A 21,817-nucleotide genomic window follows, 5' to 3' on the forward strand; every position below is an offset into this window, starting at 1 on the left:
CAAATCCCAAAAATGTTTGCATTAAAAAAGGGGGGGGGCATTCTGGGGGCTGAATACTGGTGTCCTTCCCTTCATATATCCTAAATTTGTAGGTATACCCTGATGCACTCTCACACAGCTTATACATCTTCACGCCATACCTTGCCCTCTTACCCGGCAGGTACTGGCGGAATTGAAGCTTCCCTTTAAAATGTACCAGGGACACATCAATAGAAATACACTTCTCGGGGGTGTATGCTTGGGAAAACCGGGCACTGAAACGGTCTAATAGAGGTTTCTGTTTATACAAACGGTCAAAACTGGGGCCATCTCAGGGTGGGCACGGCTCATTATCAGTATAATGTAAGAAGCAAAGTATTGCCTCATTTAATTTTTTTTTTAGGTTACAGTTCAGTTTTAAAGTTGCTTTGAGTGGCCCATATATTATAAACCCCTATGAAACACCCCATTTCAGAAACTAGACCCCTCAAAGTATTCACAACAGCATTTAGAAAGTTTATTAACCCTTTAGGTGTTTCACGGGAATTTAGAGCAAAGTAGAGGTGAAATTTGCATTTTTATTTTATTTTGTCAGAAAATCCTTTTTATACCATTTTTTTTTATAACACAAAAGGTTTTACCAGAGAAACGCAACTTAATACTTATTGCCCAGATTCTGCAGTTTTGATAAATATCCCACATGTGGCCAGTGGCGGATTAAGAAGACCATGGGCCCTGGGCTGTTACCCAAACTTGGGCCCCCCTTCTCCACCACCACCCTGCCGCGCCGTAACTATTGCTAACACTACCTAAACACTAGTACACAAAGTAGGCACATTATGCACAAAGTACACACAGTACACAAAGTACGCACATTATGCACAAAGTACGCACATTATGCACAAAGTACGCACATTATGCACAAAGTACACACAGTACACAAAGTAGGCACATTATGCACAAAGTAGGCACATTATGCACAAAGTAGGCACATTATGCACAAAGTACACAAAGTAGGCACATTATGCACAAAGTACGCACATTATGCACAAAGTACACACAGTACACAAAGTAGGCACATTATGCACAAAGTACGCACATTATGCACATTATGCACAAAGTACGCACAGTACACAAAGTACCACATTATGCACAAAGTACACAAAGTAGGCACATTATGCACAAAGTACGCACAGTACACAAAGTACCACATTATGCACAAAGTACGCACATTATGCACAAAGTACGCACATTATGCACAAAGTACACAAAGTAGGCACATTATGCACAAAGTACGCACATTATGCACAAAGTACGCACATTATGCACAAAGTACGCACATTATGCACAAAGTACACAAAGTAGGCACATTATGCACAAAGTACGCACATTATGCACAAAGTACACACAGTACACAAAGTACGCACATTATGCACAAAGCACGCACATTATGCACAAAGTACGCACATTACGCACATTATGCACAAAGTACGCACATTATGCACAAAGTACGCACATTATGCACAAAGTACACAAAGTAGGCACATTATGCACAAAGTACGCACATTATGCACAAAGTACACAAAGTACCACATTATGCACAAAGTACACAAAGTAGGCACATTATGCACAAAGTACGCACAGTACACAAAGTACCACATTATGCACAAAGTACGCACATTATGCACAAAGTACACAAAGTAGGCACATTATGCACAAAGTATGCACAGTACACAAAGTACCACATTATGCACAAAGTACGCACATTATGCACAAAGTACGCACATTATGCACAAAGTACACAAAGTAGGCACATTATGCACAAAGTACGCACAGTACACAAAGTACCATATTATGCACAAAGTACGCACATTATGCACAAAGTAAGGACATTATGCACAAAGTACGCACATTATGCACAAAGTACACAAAGTATGCACATTATGCACAAAGTATGCACAAAGTAGGCACATTATGCACAAAGTAGGCACATTATGCACAAAGTACGCACATTATGCACAAAGTACACAAAGTACGCACATTATGCACAAAGTATGCACAGTACACAAAGTACCACATTATGCACAAAGTACGCACATTATGCACAAAGTACACAAAGTACGCACATTATGCACAAAGTACGCACATTATGCACAAAGTACACAAAGTAGGCACATTATGCACAAAGTAGGCACATTATGCACAAAGTATGCACAGTACACAAAGTACCACATTATGCACAAAGTACGCACATTATGCACAAAGTACGCACATTATGCACAAAGTACGCACAAAGTACGCACATAGTACGCACAGTACAAAGTAGGCACATTATGCACAAAGTACGCACAGTACACAAAGTACCACATTATGCACAAAGTACGCACAGTACACACATTATGCACAAAGTACGCACAGTACAAAGTACGCACATTATGCACAAAGTACGCACAGTACACAAAGTACACACATTATGCACAAAGTACACAAAGTAGGCACATTATACACAAAGTATGCATAGTACACAAAGTACACACGAGTATGCACATTATACACTAAGTAGGCACATTATACACGAGTATGCACATTATACACAAAGTACACCTTGTAAACACATGAATATGGACATTAAACATACATGAATATGGACATTAAACATACATTAATATGGACATTAAACACACATGAATATGGATATTAAACACACATGCACTTACCTTTTAAGTCTTCACTGCAGCTCTTCTCCTGCTCACAGCACAGAGCCCGCCGACAGTCTCCCCTCCCCCATGTCCCGACAGCTAGCAGCAGAGATGTTTAGAGCAGGGAAGGGGGGCTGGAGGGGGAGCTTCTAAAGCAGCACAGACCACGGCTGCTAAGTAGAAGCAAAGCTCCCCTCGCCTGACAGGTGCGGTCCTGGCACCGGGGCTCCCTCCGGTGCTAGCGACGCCACTGGGCATGAGGGGGTTCGGGCGGTCATAGGCTCCCTGGGAGCCTTGGGCCCCCTGGCAGTCTTGGGCCCCGGGCGACCGCCCGAAACGCCCTAATGATAATCCGCCACTGCATGTGGCCCTCGGGCGGTAATGGACTGAAGCACCGGCCTCAGAAGCAAAGGAGCACCTAGTGGATTATGTGGCCTCCTTTTTATTAGGCACCATGTCCGGTTTGAAGAGGTCTTGTGGTGCCAAAACAGTAGAAAACCGCCAAAAGTGACCCCATTTTGGAAACTAGACCCCTTGAGGAATCCATTGTAGTGTTCTTGGGGTGCATGCGGCTTTTTGATCAGTTTTTATTCTATTTTTAAGTGGCGTGGTGACTAAAAAACAGCAATTTAACTATTGATTTTTGATTCCATTTTCTTTACAGCGTTCACCGTGCGCTATAACTGACATTCACTTTATTCTGCGGGGCGATACGATTACGGCGATAGCAGATGTTTATAGTTTTTTTTATGTCTTATGACGTTTGCACAATAAAATACTTTTTGTAAACAATCATTCACTTTTTGTGTTACCTTATTCTAAGAGCCAGAACGTTTTTAGTTTTCCATCAATAAAGCCGTGCGAGGACTTATTTTTTGCGTAACGAACTGTAGTTTCCATCAATACCATTTTTAGGTACATGCGACTTTTTTATCTCTTTTTATTCCATATTTTGGGAGGTGAAGTGACCAAACAATTGTGATTCTGGTACGGTTTATTATTATTTTCTTTTACGGCGTTCACCGCGCGGGATAAATAACGAAATAATTTTGTAGTTCAGACCGTTACGGACGCGGCGATACCAATTATGTATAGTTTATTTGTTTGTTTATATATTTTTATTAATAATAAAGGACTGATAAGGTAAAAAGGGGGATTTTTACTTTTATTACTTTTAAAACTTTTATTTAGTAAATGCGTAGTGCAGTGTATTAGAGCTGTCAGCTACTCACTGACAGGACCCACTAGGCTTCCGTCGATGGCATAGCCGGACGCCATTGTTAGGAGTCCGGTAGCCATAGTCACCATCGCCGGCCGCTATCGTGTAGCAGGCCGGCGATGGTAGCTTAACCCCTAAAAAGCCACGTTCAGTATTGAACGTGGCTTTTAAGGGGTTAATCAGCGGTGACACAGCGATCGGTCCCCGCTGTAGGAGCTGCGGCAACTGCTGTACGAGACAGCAGCTGTCACAGCTCCTGCATGTGTCGGGAAGACGGTCGAAATGGCCGTTACTCCCGCGACTTAATATTCCGTCGCTGAGCGCGAACGGGATGGGATGGTCAGCACAACGGAATATTACGTCGCTGAGCGTTAAGGGGTTAAACAACTATCAAATATATCACTGTTTTACATCTCCTGTCACTTTTTTTCCAACATATGATCTAATCCAGTACATATGGCGGCACGTTCCATACTCTCTCTCTCTATTGTGTACATATGATACAATGTCCTGTCACCTACCACTGGATTAAACGCGATGTCACACAAATAGCGCTGTGAAGAGTCGGTTAAGTGAATTGTATACTCCGTGGTAAGTTGCAGCCGGGCACTGAACACACTAATAAATACCAGTCACACTTATGGATTGATGTTAAAGATTTATTTATGGTTTTTGTTGATCAAAATATAAGATGGTAAAGATGATGTTATACAAGATCCAGCAAAAACAATGGAAGATGTCACAGTATATACTGTAATATCAGGAAGGGGTGGTAAATCTGTATTCCAGAGACACAGGAAGAGATGACATGTTCTCCTGTTCTGGGCCTGGTCTTCTGGGTGACATTGATGCCCCGATAACCACACTGATGTCTCTTCCGTGACAGATGTAGACAATTTTAAGTCTCGCCATTGGGATACTTGTAAGATGGCGGGTTCTGCCCTTGGTTGTTATTGGCATTTATGTTGATGTTCTGTTGATATCTGCTGACTTGCTCTGGGGGGAGAAGCCCACAATCCTATTAAATATTCATTATTCAGGCTGCTTAACAAATATAGAGAGGACATATCTAGAGGAACTTACCTTTCTTTCTATCAGCAACGATGGCGGCTCCTCCGGTGACAGGGAGCGCTGTTCTCGCCAGATATAACGCGGAATTGATGTTTATGCTGCAAGAGAAATATTTGCTATTAATGCTCTACTAATGTGTGTTTCTTAGCAGGCACAAAATATAGAAGATGTTTTATTGCGGATTTTCCTATTAGATCCTGGGGGTTACACTACAAACCTTGAAGATGGTTGATCCAAGCGGTGGGTTTGATCTAAAGCTGCGCTGTTCAGGATGTTACAGGAACTTTCTGATGTTCACAAAGGTGGAATCATTGTTTTATGCACCTGAGATGGTAAATGTTCCTTAGGAGTAAACACACACAAACACGAACATACATAGAAATCCCTTACCTGCTCCAGTCGCCGCCGCGGCTCCCTCCGGCCCGTCCGCTCCGTCTGCTGCCGCTGGTCCAAGTGCACAAGTCCGGAAGCCACGACCGGAAGTAGTAATCTTACTGTCCGGCCGCGACTTCCGGTCCACAAGAAAATGGCGCCGGACGGCGCGCATTTCAAATTGGACTGTGTGGGAGCGGCGCATGCGCCGTTCCCACACAGACGGCGTACATTGAAGTGGATGGAACGGGCCCCGTTCGCAGTCCCTATGGGACTGGAGCTGCCGTATTCCATGTCTGTATGTGTCGTTAATCGACACATACAGAAATGGAGAAAAAAAATGGCAGCCCCCATAGGGAAGAAAAAGTGTAAAAATAAGAAAAAGTAACACACAAACACACAAATTAATCCAAACGGTTTTAATAAAGCACTAACATCTTTAACATATTAAAAAAAAAATTGTGGTAACACTGTTCCTTTAAGAGATGGAAGAACATTCTCACAGCAAACATACTAGACAAGTACAATGCTCTCACCTCATGTGCTGTCAGGACATGAACAGACGCAGCTACTTTTTTTGTCCTAACCTCCTAATGCCCTTCAAATAGATCTTGCGGTCAAAGCTTCCACCAGCCAATGGGATGCTGGAATGAGAAATATACTGATGTAAGATATATGATAATGTTAGCAGGTAACCACACAATAATTGTTTAGTTTCACATCCTATATTACTCCAGTACTGTCACCCAGGTATACAGCCACCTGCCCCAAAGTGTGAGCTCTGCTATAAGGCCCATGTAGTAATGGCGGCTACTGAAAGGATCATACCAACGACATGGACATGACTTACTTATCTGAACCAGGTCTGAGCTTTACTTCAAAGATGCCAAAAACGGGTCGGTGGTCTGAGGTCTTCAAAACAGGGCATGAGTCGTATCTCAGGACTTGCACATCTCCCTCGTATTGGCTCTTAAACAACACCCTGTCCTGTAGAGGTCATGAAAATAACAAATATCATCAGTGCAATCATATTATCATTTATTTATAAACCTCATAGCATCATAGACTGAACATTTCGGCCTATTTTATTTAAGTAATTTAAATTTTGAGACTTTCTTGCATTTAAGGTTTGAAAATCTATCCATGACATCTATTGTTTCTTTAGCTCTGTAGACCTGGAAATAAGATATCTTACCGTATATGATGGAATTCTCTGCTTTTCTGATGTATCGTAGGTGTCTGTGCCAATGTCAAACTTGTATGTAGGAAGGAATTCAATGGTGTGCTCCTTAAACCCTACAAATATGGACCCTTAAGTTAAAAGAAAAAAAAACATGTCAGTATTAAAAACATGTGCAAGAGATGTAGGACTATATAAGAATGTGGGGAACATATGAACCATCATGACAGTGATTTGTATTGATCTGTTGAGGTGTATGTGGTAATGGCTGAGGAGTGATAGAGATCTGTCTACTAGTAACTGTACCGTTGTTCTTGGCGTCATTCAGATGGTCGTGTTTGAGGAGACTGGACATATCTCTTCCCTTAATGTTTTTCAGAAGAGATTCCACGTTTTTTCTGTCCTCTTTTAGTTGAAAATTGAGGTCCCCAAACCAAAAAACCCGATCAAAGCGGCTGGTGACGTCCACTGTAGAATGAAAAAAACACAGGACACAATTAGACCACGTGACTGCAATAGACTCGATGGAGATAAATAGATAAAGGAATCGATAGATAAAGGAATCAAGCACATAAGTAATACTCACAGGCATTGGAGTTTATTCTTTCCGGAATAATTTGAGGCAGACGGAGACCCTCAGTGATGGTTTTATAGTCCTGGATCCTCTTGTGGACTGCCCCAACTGCCAACCAAAAATATACATATCAGTAAATATGACCCCCTGGAATTTAGGACAACCACCATATTTAAGTTTTCTCTGACAATAGGTTTCTTTATCATATATTATCTAGGTATCATATCTACTTCTTGGGCTGTGTAGTCTGAATGTTCCCTCAACAATGAATTTTCTGCAAATAGTATTTATTTTAATAGGGTTTCTATTGACATTTTAGAAGATGAGACTGGTGGAGTTCCATGATGTGGGTCCGCACTCTGTACACCAGACACCTCCTGACGAAGGTTGCGAAACGCACGTCGAGGTGCTTGGTGTCCAGGTATCCCACTCCATTCTCATCATCATGTCCTCCTCAGGTATATTGACCTTCAACCACTAGTTACTTGTACCAGTGTATGCTATCTGTTGCACCCATATAGTAACACATATGAGCAAAACGTTTATTGATTGTTACCTAATACATATAGCATTGCTCTGATTGATTTGTGTATACTTTAACATACATGGTATCCATTTTGTATTTTTCCTGAGGAGTGGTGATAAAGTTCGTGAGGAATTACTATAATTCATTATTTACGACACTATATCGGGAATTTCCTGGTTTTCTTTTAATCTATTTTAAACATGTCTATAGTATATACTTGGGAGGGGGGTTATTTTTGTACTATGTACTGATGTCAAATTAACATACTGTATAATGTGTTTAATAAAATTGCATTTTGATGAAACTCATAACATGATTTCAAGATTTCCTTTTTTGGTTTAATCTGTACACCAGACACACTGATATTTCTGTTACTGTAAATCTAAGACACAATCATTTTCTTGACAGAGGATACAGTATTTCTATTAGGGTATGTGCACACGATAACGTCAGTTACGGCTGAAATTACGGAGCTGTTTTCAGGAGAAAACAGCTCCTGGATTGTAGACGTAAATGCTCGTACTCGCATTTTGCGAGGCGTCAATTACGGACGTAATTTGGAGCTGTTCTTCATTGCATTCAATGAAAAACGGCTCCAATTACGTCCCAGGAAGTGTCCTGCACTTCTTTGACGAGGCTGTTATTTGCGTCTTTTGACAGCGACGCGTAAAATTACAGGTCGTCGGCACAGTACATCGGCAAACCCATTGAAATGAATGGGCAGATGTTTGCCGACGTATTCAAGGCTTTTTTTTTCAGACGTATTTCGAGGCGTAAAACGCCTCCAATACGTCTGAAAATAGGTCGTGTGAACCCAGCCTAATAGTCTGTAAAGGACATTAGGCCGTTAATCCTTCCACTATTACTTGTCTCTCACTATATAGAATAAGTTTGATAGATTAGAAGAAGTTTGACCAAATAAGGAAGAACCTTTAATTTTGCACCAAAACATTAATAGTACAGATCTTTTCATATCATCTCATATATTATAGTTTTTTATGAAACAGCAGCACTTTTTAGTAAAACTGTACATAGTCACATATTAATAACAGACATACTTACATCTCATATGGGAATTAATAAACAGGAATGATGTCCCAAAGACAGTGAAGGCAACACCCAAGGCTCCTTTAGTTTTTACATGGTGGAATAGCCTGGTTGTAACATGGGTGTGCTCTACCTCTGTATAAGAAACACAAGAAGAAGGGTCAGTGGTTAATAGTACAACATGCAACAATGATACAGATATTTTCCTATTAAACGCTGGAAATATTACTACAACATCATTTCACACTTTGTAACTGTGGAGTAAACTCTCAGATCTCCAATACTCCACAGTGAAGAATCTGAGAGTTGGGTTCTCAGACATCTAGTTCTAATGACTAAATAAGAAGTTCCAACTAATGACTTCAATTAGGACTTATTATGTAGATGTGAGAAAGTCAATCTTACCTGAGCAGAACCAGATCAGCTCCCGTCGAATAAAGATGGTGAGATACAGGACTCCGAGCCCGGATGAATGGTATAGCACGTAGTGCGGACCAAGGGTCTCTTGTAATTTTATCTCCCATTCCCGTCTACAAGAAGACACAATTTCAAGTTAACATATTAATAAATGACACCAGATTAAAATACTCAACTCATCTATTAAACAATCAATATTATAACCTCTGGGGTTAAATAGGAAAATTAAGGAGCGATCCTATACTAAGTAGAAGGTCGAGAGAGAATTTCAATCAGCCGACCTGTAGTCCATCTGCAGACATAGACTGTTGTAAGACAACCTGAGAAGACTTACCTGTTTGGACATCCTTCCTGAACGCCAATTACATAAATGTCTTTGGTGTCATCTGATGGCAACAGCAGATCCTCTAGATTTTGTGGGAACTCCTGCTCAAAATATGAAGATATTAATAATGTATACACAGAGCACCAACCAAACTGACATCTTCTATATCGCCTACAAATTTTTTTATCTGATCGAATTGGATTTTAGTCTTTATAGACGATGGCCAGGGCTGCAGTCTTAGGATCGGAGGTATTGCCATTCCAAAGACATAGGTTATTAGTTTGACAGTTTGCAGTGTGTGCAGCAACAGTGATTGGCCCAAATGTTTAGCAAATTTGGGCCTAGGGTAGGATATAATATGTCTATGTGATATCCAACTGCAAACTAAAGACACATGGTTACTGACCCAATTTATCCAACTGTAGATCAGACACACTGATGGGTCACAATAGATATTGTACATTACTTCTCACCTTCCCCTCCATATTCCAGGTGGCAACGTATAATCTCAGCCGTCTATTTGGGAAACAGCGATCCAGTTCTTTAGCGCCAATCACAGCGCTGCTGCCCAAGCTCCTGATTGCGCTCTTCTTGGTGTTCTTTGAGCCAATGTCACAAGATTTGCTGTGACTTGGATCGCTGCATTTTTCGGCTGCCATATCTTTGATGATAGAAAACTTCTGGAGCGAGATGTTAGGCTCTTCCATTGTTGGTATCTCTTTCATCAGATTTCCTTTATCAGGAATCTGAGAGACATGATATTTTTTTGTTTTTCTCCAAAAGGGCATGGTTGTTTAATGCCCCGGGTGCAAAACTGCACCAATGTCCGTGGTAGAAAACCAGGAGGCAGTAAAGATTGAATTTAACTAATCGCCTCTAGTTCTCTGAAAATAGGACAAATCGCTGACCGTAAAAGCAACACAGTAATCCAACAGTGTCAATCCAACAGCAAGATCTAGAATGACCAGAGAAAGAAATAGTTAGCGAAAAAACTCTGAGGGAACCAGCTGGAGAAATTAGTTATAAAAGCGGCATTTCAAGTACAGGATCTGGTCAATCAGAAGTGTTTGAAGATCACATTGCTTGGGGTCTTGGGGCTTGGACCACCTGTGAATGACATTGCTTGGGGTCTGGATGTTGGAACAATGTATTGGTTGTTGAATTGACACAGTATGACATTTCCGGGGTTTATGTAATTTTTATATGAGATACTAACCATAATTTAGAACCTCTGTATTTTGTTATAGACAATATTACATTATATATATATATATATTAATTAATTAATGAAAAATGACAATTGCTATTGAGGATACAGTATTAGTATTAAATCACTTCCCTAATATTTTTATACTAGTAATTATTAATAATAATAGCGTATTTTACATAAGTAGAGAACCTAAAAGTAATTCCCTAGTAAATATTTATTATGAGAATTACTCCTATTATAAACTAATAATAAGTTCTCAGGGCTGCGGGACATTCACATTCCCTTTCTTTGTGGTTGCTTTATCAATTTACCAGCAGAATACAGATGCCAATTTTTGTCTGCAAGCTGCATTCTGTCTATGGAGCAGAAGTCACAGGCCGCCATATTGCCATTGAGCAACTTCTTAGTAAATTAGTATAACTATTCCAAATATAAACTAAACTTTAAATGGCAGACACAGCAGAATTGTACCTAAGAATAAAATATTCATAAATAAACTGATGAGACTCATCTAGAGATGTAGCGCTGATAGAGTACTTACCGGTCACATCCAACTGATGAGTGATAGATCTGTGGCCAGCACCATAGTATATACCCATGCTCTGTGACATCACAATAGCTGTACCCGGGGTGAGTTGCTTTTATGACCACACCCGTAATTTGCATATTTCAATATGGATTTATCATTATTTTTAATAGTAGTGACATCACAATACATAAACCCAAGGTACACTATGTGGCCAAAAGGATGTGGACAGCTGACCCTTTACACCATCATAAGCTTGTTGTACTTCCCATTACAAAGCCATGGATGTTAGCCCAAACCATGACAAATATCCCCAGACCAGTATCAATTCCCCCCCAAATAGTTTTTATATCAATTGATCAAATTTCAGAATTTAATTAAATTGTTTATAATTATTTCTGGGGAACCTACACTAATATAAGGAAATATAGTCCCCTAATATACAGTCCTCTAATATGACCATATTGAAATTTCTCCTTTACAAGTGGTATACATAATGATAATAAGGGAGCTCAAATTTTGTGCATTTACACTGCACATCTAAGATACTTGAGCAATTTAATTGCACACTAATACTAATACCATATTACTACCACTATCACACAATATCTTCTAGAAATTGAATAATTCAATGTTCCTAATAAAACAAATTGATTAGCGAGAAGTACAGATGTAGCATTGATAGATTACTTACCGGTCACATCCAACTGATGAGTGACAGATCTGTGGCCAGCACCATAGTATATACCTACGCTCTGTGACATCACAATAGCTATACCCGAGGTGAGCTGCTTTTATCACCACACCAATAATTTGCATATTTCAATATGGATTTACTATAATTTTTTATAGTAGTGACATCACAATAGATATACCCGGTGTGAGCTGCTTTTATGACCACACTTATCATTTACATATATCAGTATGGCTTCACCATTCATTTTATTGTTTGATTTTTATTTAGACAAGAAGTCTCACAGGACAAATACGTGTCAAGGTGGGAGACAACACTCAACCACCCATATAAATAATTAGAGATAAGGACTCTAACAATATATGATAAACAAGAGAAAAAAAGAGTCCATACATATCAACATATGAAAGAATTAAACATCTTTATTGATAACATAAAATACACTAAATGACATAGACAGAGAATCTAAAATAAATCCTTGTACGGATCACATATGTATACATTGATAACAGTATATATATATATATATATATATATATATATATATATATATAATACACTGATGGTATGCACAATTACTGTAGCTCAATGTAGCTCCAACATAGGGTGCATCAAATAGGAGTAATTTGAAATGTAAGCAGTGCAAAGAGGGACAATATGCCTCACTCAAAAAGGCCTGTAATAACTCAAAAGTGATTGGTGCCTTGGAAAAACGGCATAAAGCCAAGTTTAAGTCTGATAGATGCACTTACCCATATATGGGAGATTGAGTGTGACCCAGAGGTATAGAAGAGCACCCTTCTACATTTCAAATTACTCCTATTTGATGCACCCTATGTTGGAGCTACATTGAGCTACAGTAATTGTGCATACCATCAGTGTATTATATATATATATATATATATATATATATATATATATATATATATATATATACTGCTATCAATGTATACATATGTGATCCGTACAAGGATTTATTTTAGATTCTCTGTCTATGCCATTTAGTGTATTTTATGTTATCAATAAAGATGTTTCATTCTTTCATATGTTTGATTTTTATGTACATTTTTAATGCAATTTCTATATTCATAATGTTTGTCTGTGGTCAGACTCTTACCCAGCACTGCCAAGATTACAGCTCAGGAATAGAATTAAATCCCATAATATATGATAAAAGTCGGGCATATGGGTCACTCGTGGTGCATAGAACTTGTAATGTTCATCTCTCACAGTCGGTTTAGTGTGTGTATAGTTATTACAATCTGTAAGGATCTGCAGCTGCTGAACATCTGATAAATTATCATTTCACTCTCCTGACGAAGCTCAAGCGAAACGTACGTTGGGGTAGCGCTGCAGATCCACCTGGGGTATGTTACCTATTGATTTATACTTCTCTTAACCTGCAAACTAATATGGGACTCTTTTTAGAGAACATCAGTGCACACAGCAGGGAGATAGTGATAATCTTATTCAGGTTATTATAACTTGTATTGGGAATATGAATTTGATGATATTGTATGATTTGTACCTCTAGAAAAGTTTAGTGTGATCTGTGAGCGCTAATTTTTTCCGGGTATTTTCATCAATTGCTTTACTGTATAGAGAATTTTTTTATTGAAAATAAATGAAATTGTAGTTTTTAATGGGAACATACTCTGATGAATTCTTTATAGGTGATAAATTATCATTTCTGTCTGTGTGACATGGGGGAAATAATTTATATTATCTGAAAATACATCATTTTAATTTTGACTTTTAATAAAAACCCCCATTAGAGGATGTGACTGTGCACCAGTAAGAACACGCTACATGCTGCATCTCCTGTGCTCAGCCCTCTTACTCCTTACAATCCTGAATACATACTGCTTCACAATTCCCCTACCAGCTTGTAATAGGTATCAGAACAGCTGTGGGCAGCCATTACCTCATGAACCATGTCCTGGAAAGGTAATAGAGGTGGTAAGAATCGATCGAGACATCCTGAGACAAGACGGTCGTACCTGATGTGAACGAATGCAGCGTAAATTCTATATATCATAGGCCTACCAGAGAGGGTAGAAGGCCAACAACCATATGTATTCATTAAAAATGGCTGCATTATATGGATACCACAATCTCTGCTGCATTTATAGTCAAGAGAACCGAAGAATTTCTTCATAGTCTCTTCATCTGGGTCATTTCTTAGACCATTGATGGCCCATTTGGTAAACTGTAAAGACAGGGATTGGCTTTACTAAACATCAAGTAGTCATGGCAGTCAGAACTCCACGATCAGAAAGTGATGGCATATCCTAATTGTATTCCCCCACTTTATGAGATGTAAAACCACTTTAACCCCTTAAAGACGCCGCCTAGTTTGGGCCTTAAGGCTCAGACACAATTTTTCAAATCTGACCTGTGTCTCTTTATCTGGTAATAACTTTGGAATGCTATTCTTTATCCAAGCGATTCTGAGAATTTTTTCTCGTGACACATTGTACTTTATGTTAGTGGTAACATTTGGTCAATACCTTTTAGTGTTTATTTGTGAAAAACACCTACATTTAGAGAAATTTTTAAAAAATTTAGATTTTTCTAAATTTGAGTGTATCAGACAGATAGTAATACAAAACAAAATAGTTACTAGTTAACATTTTGGAGGTGAAATTTACAAATATATATATATTTTTTAAAGAAATTCCATTATAATCCATTTTTTTTTCTGTAACTCAGAAGGTTTTACCAGAGAAACTTAACTCAATATTTATTGTTCAGATTCTGCAGATTTTAAAAATGTCCCACATGTGGCCCTAGTGGACTGAAGCACAGGCCTCAGAAGCAAAGGAGCACCTACTAGATTTTGGGGCCTCCTTTTTATTAGAATATATTTTAGGCACTATGTCATGTTTGAAGAGGTCTTGTGGTGCCAAAACATAGGAAACATCCCCAAAAAGACACCATTTCGGATCTACACTCCCAAGTAATTCATCTAACGGTATAGTGAGCATTTTAACCCCACAGGTGTTTTGCTGAATTTATTGAAATTAGGTCATAGAAATTAAAATCTAAAAATTTTTCATTTTCACAAAGAATGAAAGAGAAAAAGAACACCAACATTTGTAAATCAAGTTCTCTCAAGTAGCATAATACCCCATATGTTGTCATAAACTGCTATTTGGACATACGGCAGGGCTCAGAATGGCAGGTACCCCGTTTGGCATGCAGCTGTAGGGTGGTAGTGAATATTTTGACCCCAATGCTGTTTCATAGATTTTAGTAGAATTAGGCAGTGAAAATTACAAATTCAATTTTTCCCGAAACATTGCTGTTTTAGCTCTAAATGTTTTATTTTTACAAGGGGTAATTGGAGAAAAAAACACCACACAATTTTTTACTAGATTTCTCCTGAGTACAGCAATATCCCATATGTGGCCCTAAACAGCTGTTTGGGCACACGGCAGGGCTCTGAAGAGAAGGAGCGCCATTTGGCTGTAGGAGCGCAGATTTTGCTGGATTGGTGTTAGATGATAGGAGTGAAAGAGCACCATGCACATTTGAGGTCTATGTTAGTGATTTTTCCATAGTTTGCCCCAATTGCAGGGCTCTGAGGTCAAATAGTAAAACAAACTTCCAAGAAGTGACCCCATTTTTTAAAATATACCCCTCAAGGCATTTATTAAGGGGTGCAGTGAGTATGACCCAATACTACTATTTTTACTAGAAAAATGTGCAGTGGATTTTCCGCTGATATGCCATTTTAGTGCACAATATGTTATACCCAGCTTGTGCCCCTGAAGACAAATACATCTTAAACTGTTAAGCCGTTTCTCCCGGGTATGGCAATGCCATATATGTGGATGTGGATCTGCTGTTTGGGCACACTGAAGGGTTCAGAATGGCGGGAGCGCCATTTGGTTTATGAAGCACAGATTTTGCTCAGTAATTTTTCTGTTTGGGGTTTTGCTGGTATTTCAGTTTATAATCTGGGGGCATATGTAAACTGTGCGGAGTACATCAGTATATAATAAGAGGATATAATAATGTGGTAAATAAATAATAATCCGCAGTTCTGTGGCCTGTGTCACACTGATAAATGGTGCCCGATCTTATCCCCCTTTTGGATTGCACTCTGCACATTTTGTGTCGCCATATTCTGAGAGCCATAACTTCTTTTTTGTGACAGAGCGGTGTGAGGGCTTATTTTTTGCAGGACAATCTGTAGTTTTTACCGGTACCATTTTTGGATACATGCAACTTTTTGATCACTTTTTATTCTATTTTTTGAGAAGCGTGGTGACCAAAAAACAGCAATTCTGCTATTGTTTTTTATTCTTTTTTTTACAGCGTTCACCATGCACTATAATTGACATATTTACTTTATTCTGTGGGTCAGTACGATTCTGGCGATACCAAATTTATATTGCTTTTTTATGTTTTACAACTATTTGCACAATAACATTTATTTTGTAAAAATAATGTATTTTTTCTGTTGCCACATTCTGAGGACCATACATTTTTTATTTCTTTTTTGGTCGATAGAGCTGTATGAGGGCTTGTTTTTTGCAATTCGAGCTATATTTCTTTTTATTTGTACCATTTTTGGATACATGCAACTTTTTGATCACTTTTTATAAAAAAAAAATTTGATGACCAAAAACATAGCAATTCTGGTATAGTTTTTTATTATTTATTTTTATGGCATTCACTGCATTGGATAAATTACATAATATTTTTATAGTTCAGACCATTACGGATGCGGCGATGCCAATTCGTATAGTTTATTTATTTTTTCTAATAATTAAGTTCTTGATAATGGAAAAAGGGTGAGTTTTAAATGTATTACTTTAAATTCGTACTTTTTTATTTATGTCTAAAAAAAAATTTTACTTTTTTTTTTCGTCTCACTAGGGACTTGAAGGTCCAACAGTCCGATCGCTGTTATAATATCCTACAATACTTATGTGTTGCAGGGTATTATACCTGTCAAATACCTACAAATGTATACCACAAAACCATATAGCAAAACGACACTTGGTCAATAACAAAATATCTTTATTAGTGCAATATATACAGATAATATAATATAATCTCATAAAAACAGTTAAAATAATCTAAAACAAAGGATTGCAGTGGTGGTCAGAAAATACACAATTTCAAATATATAGTTATTTATATGGTGCAAACAATGTATCACAACTCGGTTTGATCAGGCAAAAGTCACAAAGTAGAGAGATTTCCCAAGTGGCACAAAAAGATATTTTACTGGGAACAACATCCCCTATAAGGCTAGATACACTACTAAAGAAAAAACCTTCACAAAAAATATGGGACACAAACCTCAAGTTCGTGATGACATAATAAACATGTCCTAAGGACACATGGACTAAAAAGTACCACTAAACTGACCCATAAACTGTCCAAGATACAGCAACAACAAGTAACCACCACCACCACCACAGGACCCCAAAGGTCCAACTGTCCGATCGCTGTTATAATATCTTACAATACTTATGTAATCGCCTTCTGCAGATGGCAGACCCAGTGGCTATTATTAGTTCTCCGGTTACCATAGCAACCATCGGCACCCCGCAATTGCGTCGCAAGGTCGCCGATGGCGTTGTAACCCCTTAAGTTTTGGTGATTGCTATTGAGCGCCGCATTTAAGGGGTCAATCGGCGTAAACCACTGCTATCGATCGCCGAGGTATGAGCTGTGGTAACTGCTGTACGATACAGCAGGTATCACAACTCATAAATGTGTCGGGGGTTGGGAATGGCGCTGGATTTTACCTGCACCATACTGTTACTGAGCTGAGCACGAACAATTTGCTCAGCTTGTTGTAATAGTAATGAGCGGAGCAGGAAGGGGTTAAGGACAACCTCAGCAATATGCTAACCACAGGGGGCCTTCTGTTGAGCTCCTACCACAATCTGCTGTTATCAATGGGGGAATCGGACAGCAAATCGGACGTCAGTGTAAGACACAAATATGAAAAGTCCTGCAAAGGTAGAGTCGCTCCTTACACTGGATTTCTGCTTTACCCAACTGAGGGGTTGTGTAAAAAGGTTGTCTAAAGGTCCATTCACACTGCATTTGCAGTGCACATTCGGCATATGCATGAGTAAATGCTCACATCGCATACCACAATCTTGTCCATTATGGGCTAATATATATTGGTTTACTTTTTTTTTCAGTAATAGGGATTTTGCAAATACACTCTCTTTTTTTATATCATATAGGGCAGATTCAGACGAACGTTGCGTTTTTGCGTGCGTTTTTTACACGCGCAGGAAAAACGCATGTCTTACGCGCGTAATACACGCACACATGATTAAAATACGCATGGCACACGCTGCTGACACGCGCGCAAAACGCTGCGTTTTTTGCGCGCGTGTCAGCAGCGTGTGCCATGCGTATTTTAATCATGTGTGCGTGTATTACGCGCGTAAGACATGCGTTTTTCCTGCGCGTGTAAAAAACGCACGCAGCTGTTCTGTTTACGCCAGCATACAAAAAGGCCAAGAAAGCAACACCCCTGCTTGATGTGTGCACCTGTGTTTCTTCATTTGTGTGCTTTTGGTGCAACCCAGTGTTCAAACCAGTATTTGCGGTTACTTTGTATGCCACACTGCATTGATGCCACCTAGCTCTCTGGCCCGTGTCCTATTAGCATGGATGGTATCCCGGAGGTTTGGCCAACACGGTAGCATTCTATGGCCACACCGGCGGAGATCAGGTAAGATGTGGGTTCACCCAATAGTGGCCCAACGCACCACTAAAGGGCATTTTCATACCCTCTTTGCTGACCTCCGTCGTCACCCCGAAAAATTTCGCTCCTTTTGCCGCCTGTCTGTGCCTGCCTTTGATATGCTGCTGGAGCTGGTTCGGCCTGCAATAACCTATCAGGACACCAACATGCGGCGCTGTATTTCCCCAGAGGAGCGTCTCCTTGTCACCTTACGGTATGTGCTGTTTCGTTATCCAGGTTACACACTGTTTTAGGTGCTTCATGTCCTACCTAACATGTTGGCTTTGTGGTTTGTCTTCCTGATTTCCTGTAGATTTTTGGCGACTGGCAATAGCTACCATTCCCTTCATTTCGAATTCCTTCTTGGAGTGTCCACTATTTCCGGCATTGTCCCAGCAACCTGTGTGGTCCTGTGGCTGAGATTGAAGAGCAGCGTGATCCCTCAGCCTACGGCCCAACACTGGCTTCGAATAGCCCAGCAGTTTGAAACCAACACTCAATTTCCCCACTGTATTGGTGCACTGGATGGGAAGCACATCCGTGTCCAAAAACCCCCCCACTTTGGGTCTCGATACTTCAACTACAAGCAGTTTTTTTCCATAGTCTTGCTGGCCTTGTCGGACTGTAATTTGTGCTTTACCATCGTGGACATCGGGTCCTATGGAAGCTCTGCGGATGCCCGCATTTTTCGCTCGTCCAGAATGGGCCAGCGTCTAATGTCTAACCATCTAACCAACTTGATGTTCCCGAGCCTAGCATCCTCCCTGGCACCAGCGGTCCACCCGTTCCTTATGTTATGGTTGCAGATGAGGGTTTTGCCCTCAGCAGACATGTCATGCGTCCATATGCGCGGAGGGGCATGGATAACCGTAGGCGCATTTTCAATAACCGGCTAGGCAGAGCACGGAAAGTGGTGGAATGCGCCTTTGGCATCATGACCAGCAAGTGGAGGGTCCTGATGACAGCAATGCAAATGTCGCCGTCAAATGTGACATGTGTGATCAAAGCCTGTGTTGTGCTGCACAACTTTACCCGCATCCATGATGCCGCTCATGATGGGGAATATATGTTAACATCTGCACCCACCACCAGCCTCGCCCAGGCTGCTCGGCCAGGGCGGCCACCGACATCTGGCCTGCGAGTGCGCCACCAATTTTCTGAGTATTTTGACAGCCAGCCTTGAGATGTAACCTGCCAGAACGTAGCCATTTGAGGTGTGGTGAAGTTAGTATTCTTTTGTCGAACGTCTGTTTATCCCTCTAGTCCTTTTTTGGTTTGGGGGGGGGGGGTTAGGGACTCGCAAAACTTGAGGCCTCTTGACGTGGGCTCGGGAGGCGTTTGGAATACCCTTTTTTTAAGCCAATAATTCCTGGACATAACATCCTCTTGTGTAGACAAGGGATTTCCTGCCCTATATGTCAGCGCCCCTTTCTGCGTGAGTAAAGGTAGGTATGGGCAAACAATAACTATACTAATAACACCTCAGTTCCTGGTATTCCAAACCCCTTCCGATCAACGAAGACCTCAACGATGTGGTGGAGAAATGTCATACCGTCCAAACCTCTTACGCCATGGCACCTCATAGCGGTAGAGGCTGTAGAAATCGGTGATCTATGTAACAGAAGGATTGTCCACACGGGAGTGAAATATATAAAACATTGGTGTTTATGTTATTTGCACATACACTCCATAACACAAAAAAACACACGCGGGAGAACATACCCCAACAAAAATTGGCACCAACATGATGCATTGCATAAAGAAACTTGGAAGGATTCCTAGGCTGTCATGGCTTTTTAACATTTGGCCTTAGAACACACACGCCCCTACAGATTGTGATAGGCATGGGGCGGCGAGGTGTAAGCAGACATATCCGCACCACTATGCTGTCCCCGGCCCTGATGAGGATGTTCCTGCACAGCATAGTGGGGGTGATACTGGGTCTGGTAGCCGTGAGGCTGCATGGGAGACTGTAAACTTGGGGCAGGTAGGGAGTATGGAGGTAAGTGACGGACAGGGCCAGCCATTGGGCCAGGCGAGAGGTATCTTGGGCCTGGAGGATATTGCGGCATCTGCGATATTCCAGGGGCAGGTTGGGAGGGCCCTGGAAAATGGACCCCCGCGGAGGGCATAAAGACACTACGCCACTGCTCGATAGCTGTGAAGCACCGCCCTGGACTAAGCGGGGGTGTAGCACTGTCGATTAGCGACAGCATATTCGATTGCAGCTGCACCAGCCTATGCACTGGTACCCGGCGCATTAAAGGTGCCATGCTGCGACAAAAAAAGTTGTGGTTGTCCTCATCAGCTGCACGGCGCAGGTACTCCAGAACACGCGCGTCCACCAGTGCACCTGCGGGTGGGTTGACAGGGCATCTGCGGCGGGCTGCTGCATGGCTAGGTGCCACTTGGTCCGGTGACCCAGCTTCAGGCGCTGAGGCAACTGGGACTGGATCCTCTCTGGTGGGGTCCGGGGTTAGGGTGACCAGGGGAGCGGCGGCTTCGGACGCCTGGCTAGACTCGGACCGTGCCTCCTCTTCAGACGCGTCAAGAGTGTCGCTAGTTCAAGAATATAGGGGAGACGTCAGTTGAGGAACCCAATTTACTGTGCAAACACAAAGCTGCTTTGGCGTATCTTATATTTTTGGGAGATCACGTTTGCAAAAAGGGGCAACAACGAGTACTTACGGTTGCATGTCCATTATTTCCCGCAGGAACAACAACTGCTCATAATAAATATAGCGGCGTTTCCTGGTGCCACCTTCTCCGCTGCGCCCGCCGGAACCATATTCTCTCCGGAACTGGTCCCTTGAGCTTCGCCACCGTCTCTTTACATCGTCCACTGTATAAATAATAAAGAACACATCATTCAACAAACACACCAGATGTTACTGCGCACACAGACAGTGCATATAAACTACTGTACCACACGTCCACAAAAGAACACACCTAACTTGATGATACTATAAAGATGCCACTGAACGGAAACGTTGCCAATGACAGGCATTGATTCACCAGGGACGCAATAGGCAATATGGATGTCATTATACACATATATGTCGACACACATATATACACTCACCAGTGCGTTGGCGGTCACGGGTGCGGCTGTCGGCCCACTCCTGCTCGAACAGCGCCTCGGCAATATGCTCCCATGCTGCCTCCTTGACTGTGCGGTCATGGTATGACTCCGCATGGGTGTTCCAGACCTCCGGACGCTCCTGAACTAAAGCGATGAGCTTAGCAACATC

General features: G+C 40.9%; 1 protein-coding gene across 2 annotated transcripts; it reads right to left on the bottom strand.

Annotated features, from left to right (window-relative positions):
- Positions 1 to 4,531: 4,531 nt before the first annotated feature.
- Positions 4,532 to 10,359, bottom strand: LOC142698983 (phosphatidylinositol polyphosphate 5-phosphatase type IV-like). Of its 2 annotated transcripts, none has more exons than XM_075847938.1 (11): positions 9,883 to 10,359; positions 9,419 to 9,510; positions 9,073 to 9,197; positions 8,683 to 8,802; positions 7,107 to 7,202; positions 6,827 to 6,988; positions 6,536 to 6,651; positions 6,191 to 6,327; positions 5,877 to 6,001; positions 4,981 to 5,066; positions 4,532 to 4,893 (listed from the first exon to the last, which is right to left on the bottom strand). In XM_075847938.1, exons 1-9 carry the CDS (start codon positions 10,195 to 10,197, stop codon positions 5,941 to 5,943), a joined length of 1,224 nt encoding a protein of 407 aa, XP_075704053.1. In that variant the 5' UTR covers positions 10,198 to 10,359; the 3' UTR covers positions 4,532 to 4,893; positions 4,981 to 5,066; positions 5,877 to 5,940. The 2 variants fall into 2 exon arrangements, with proteins under 2 accessions (XP_075704053.1, XP_075704052.1); XM_075847937.1 differs by having other exon boundaries at positions 4,534 to 4,893; positions 5,877 to 5,984.
- Positions 10,360 to 21,817: the final 11,458 nt, after the last annotated feature.

The sequence above is a fragment of the Rhinoderma darwinii genome, unplaced genomic scaffold (genome assembly GCF_050947455.1).
Source record: "Rhinoderma darwinii isolate aRhiDar2 unplaced genomic scaffold, aRhiDar2.hap1 Scaffold_106, whole genome shotgun sequence".
In the NCBI taxonomy this organism is placed as follows: Eukaryota; Metazoa; Chordata; class Amphibia; order Anura; family Rhinodermatidae; genus Rhinoderma; species Rhinoderma darwinii.

Coding starts and splice junctions, on each gene's coding strand:
- LOC142698983 (XM_075847937.1), bottom strand. CDS start 10,197: ATGCCCTTTTGGAGAAAAACAAAAAAATATCATGTCTCTCAGATTCCT. Junction 8,803..9,072: donor GCTGATCTGGTTCTGCTCAG/GTAAGATTGACT, acceptor TTTCTTATACAG/AGGTAGAGCACACCCATGTT. Junction 7,203..8,682: donor TATTAATTCCCATATGAGAT/GTAAGTATGTCT, acceptor TTTGGTTGGCAG/TTGGGGCAGTCCACAAGAGG.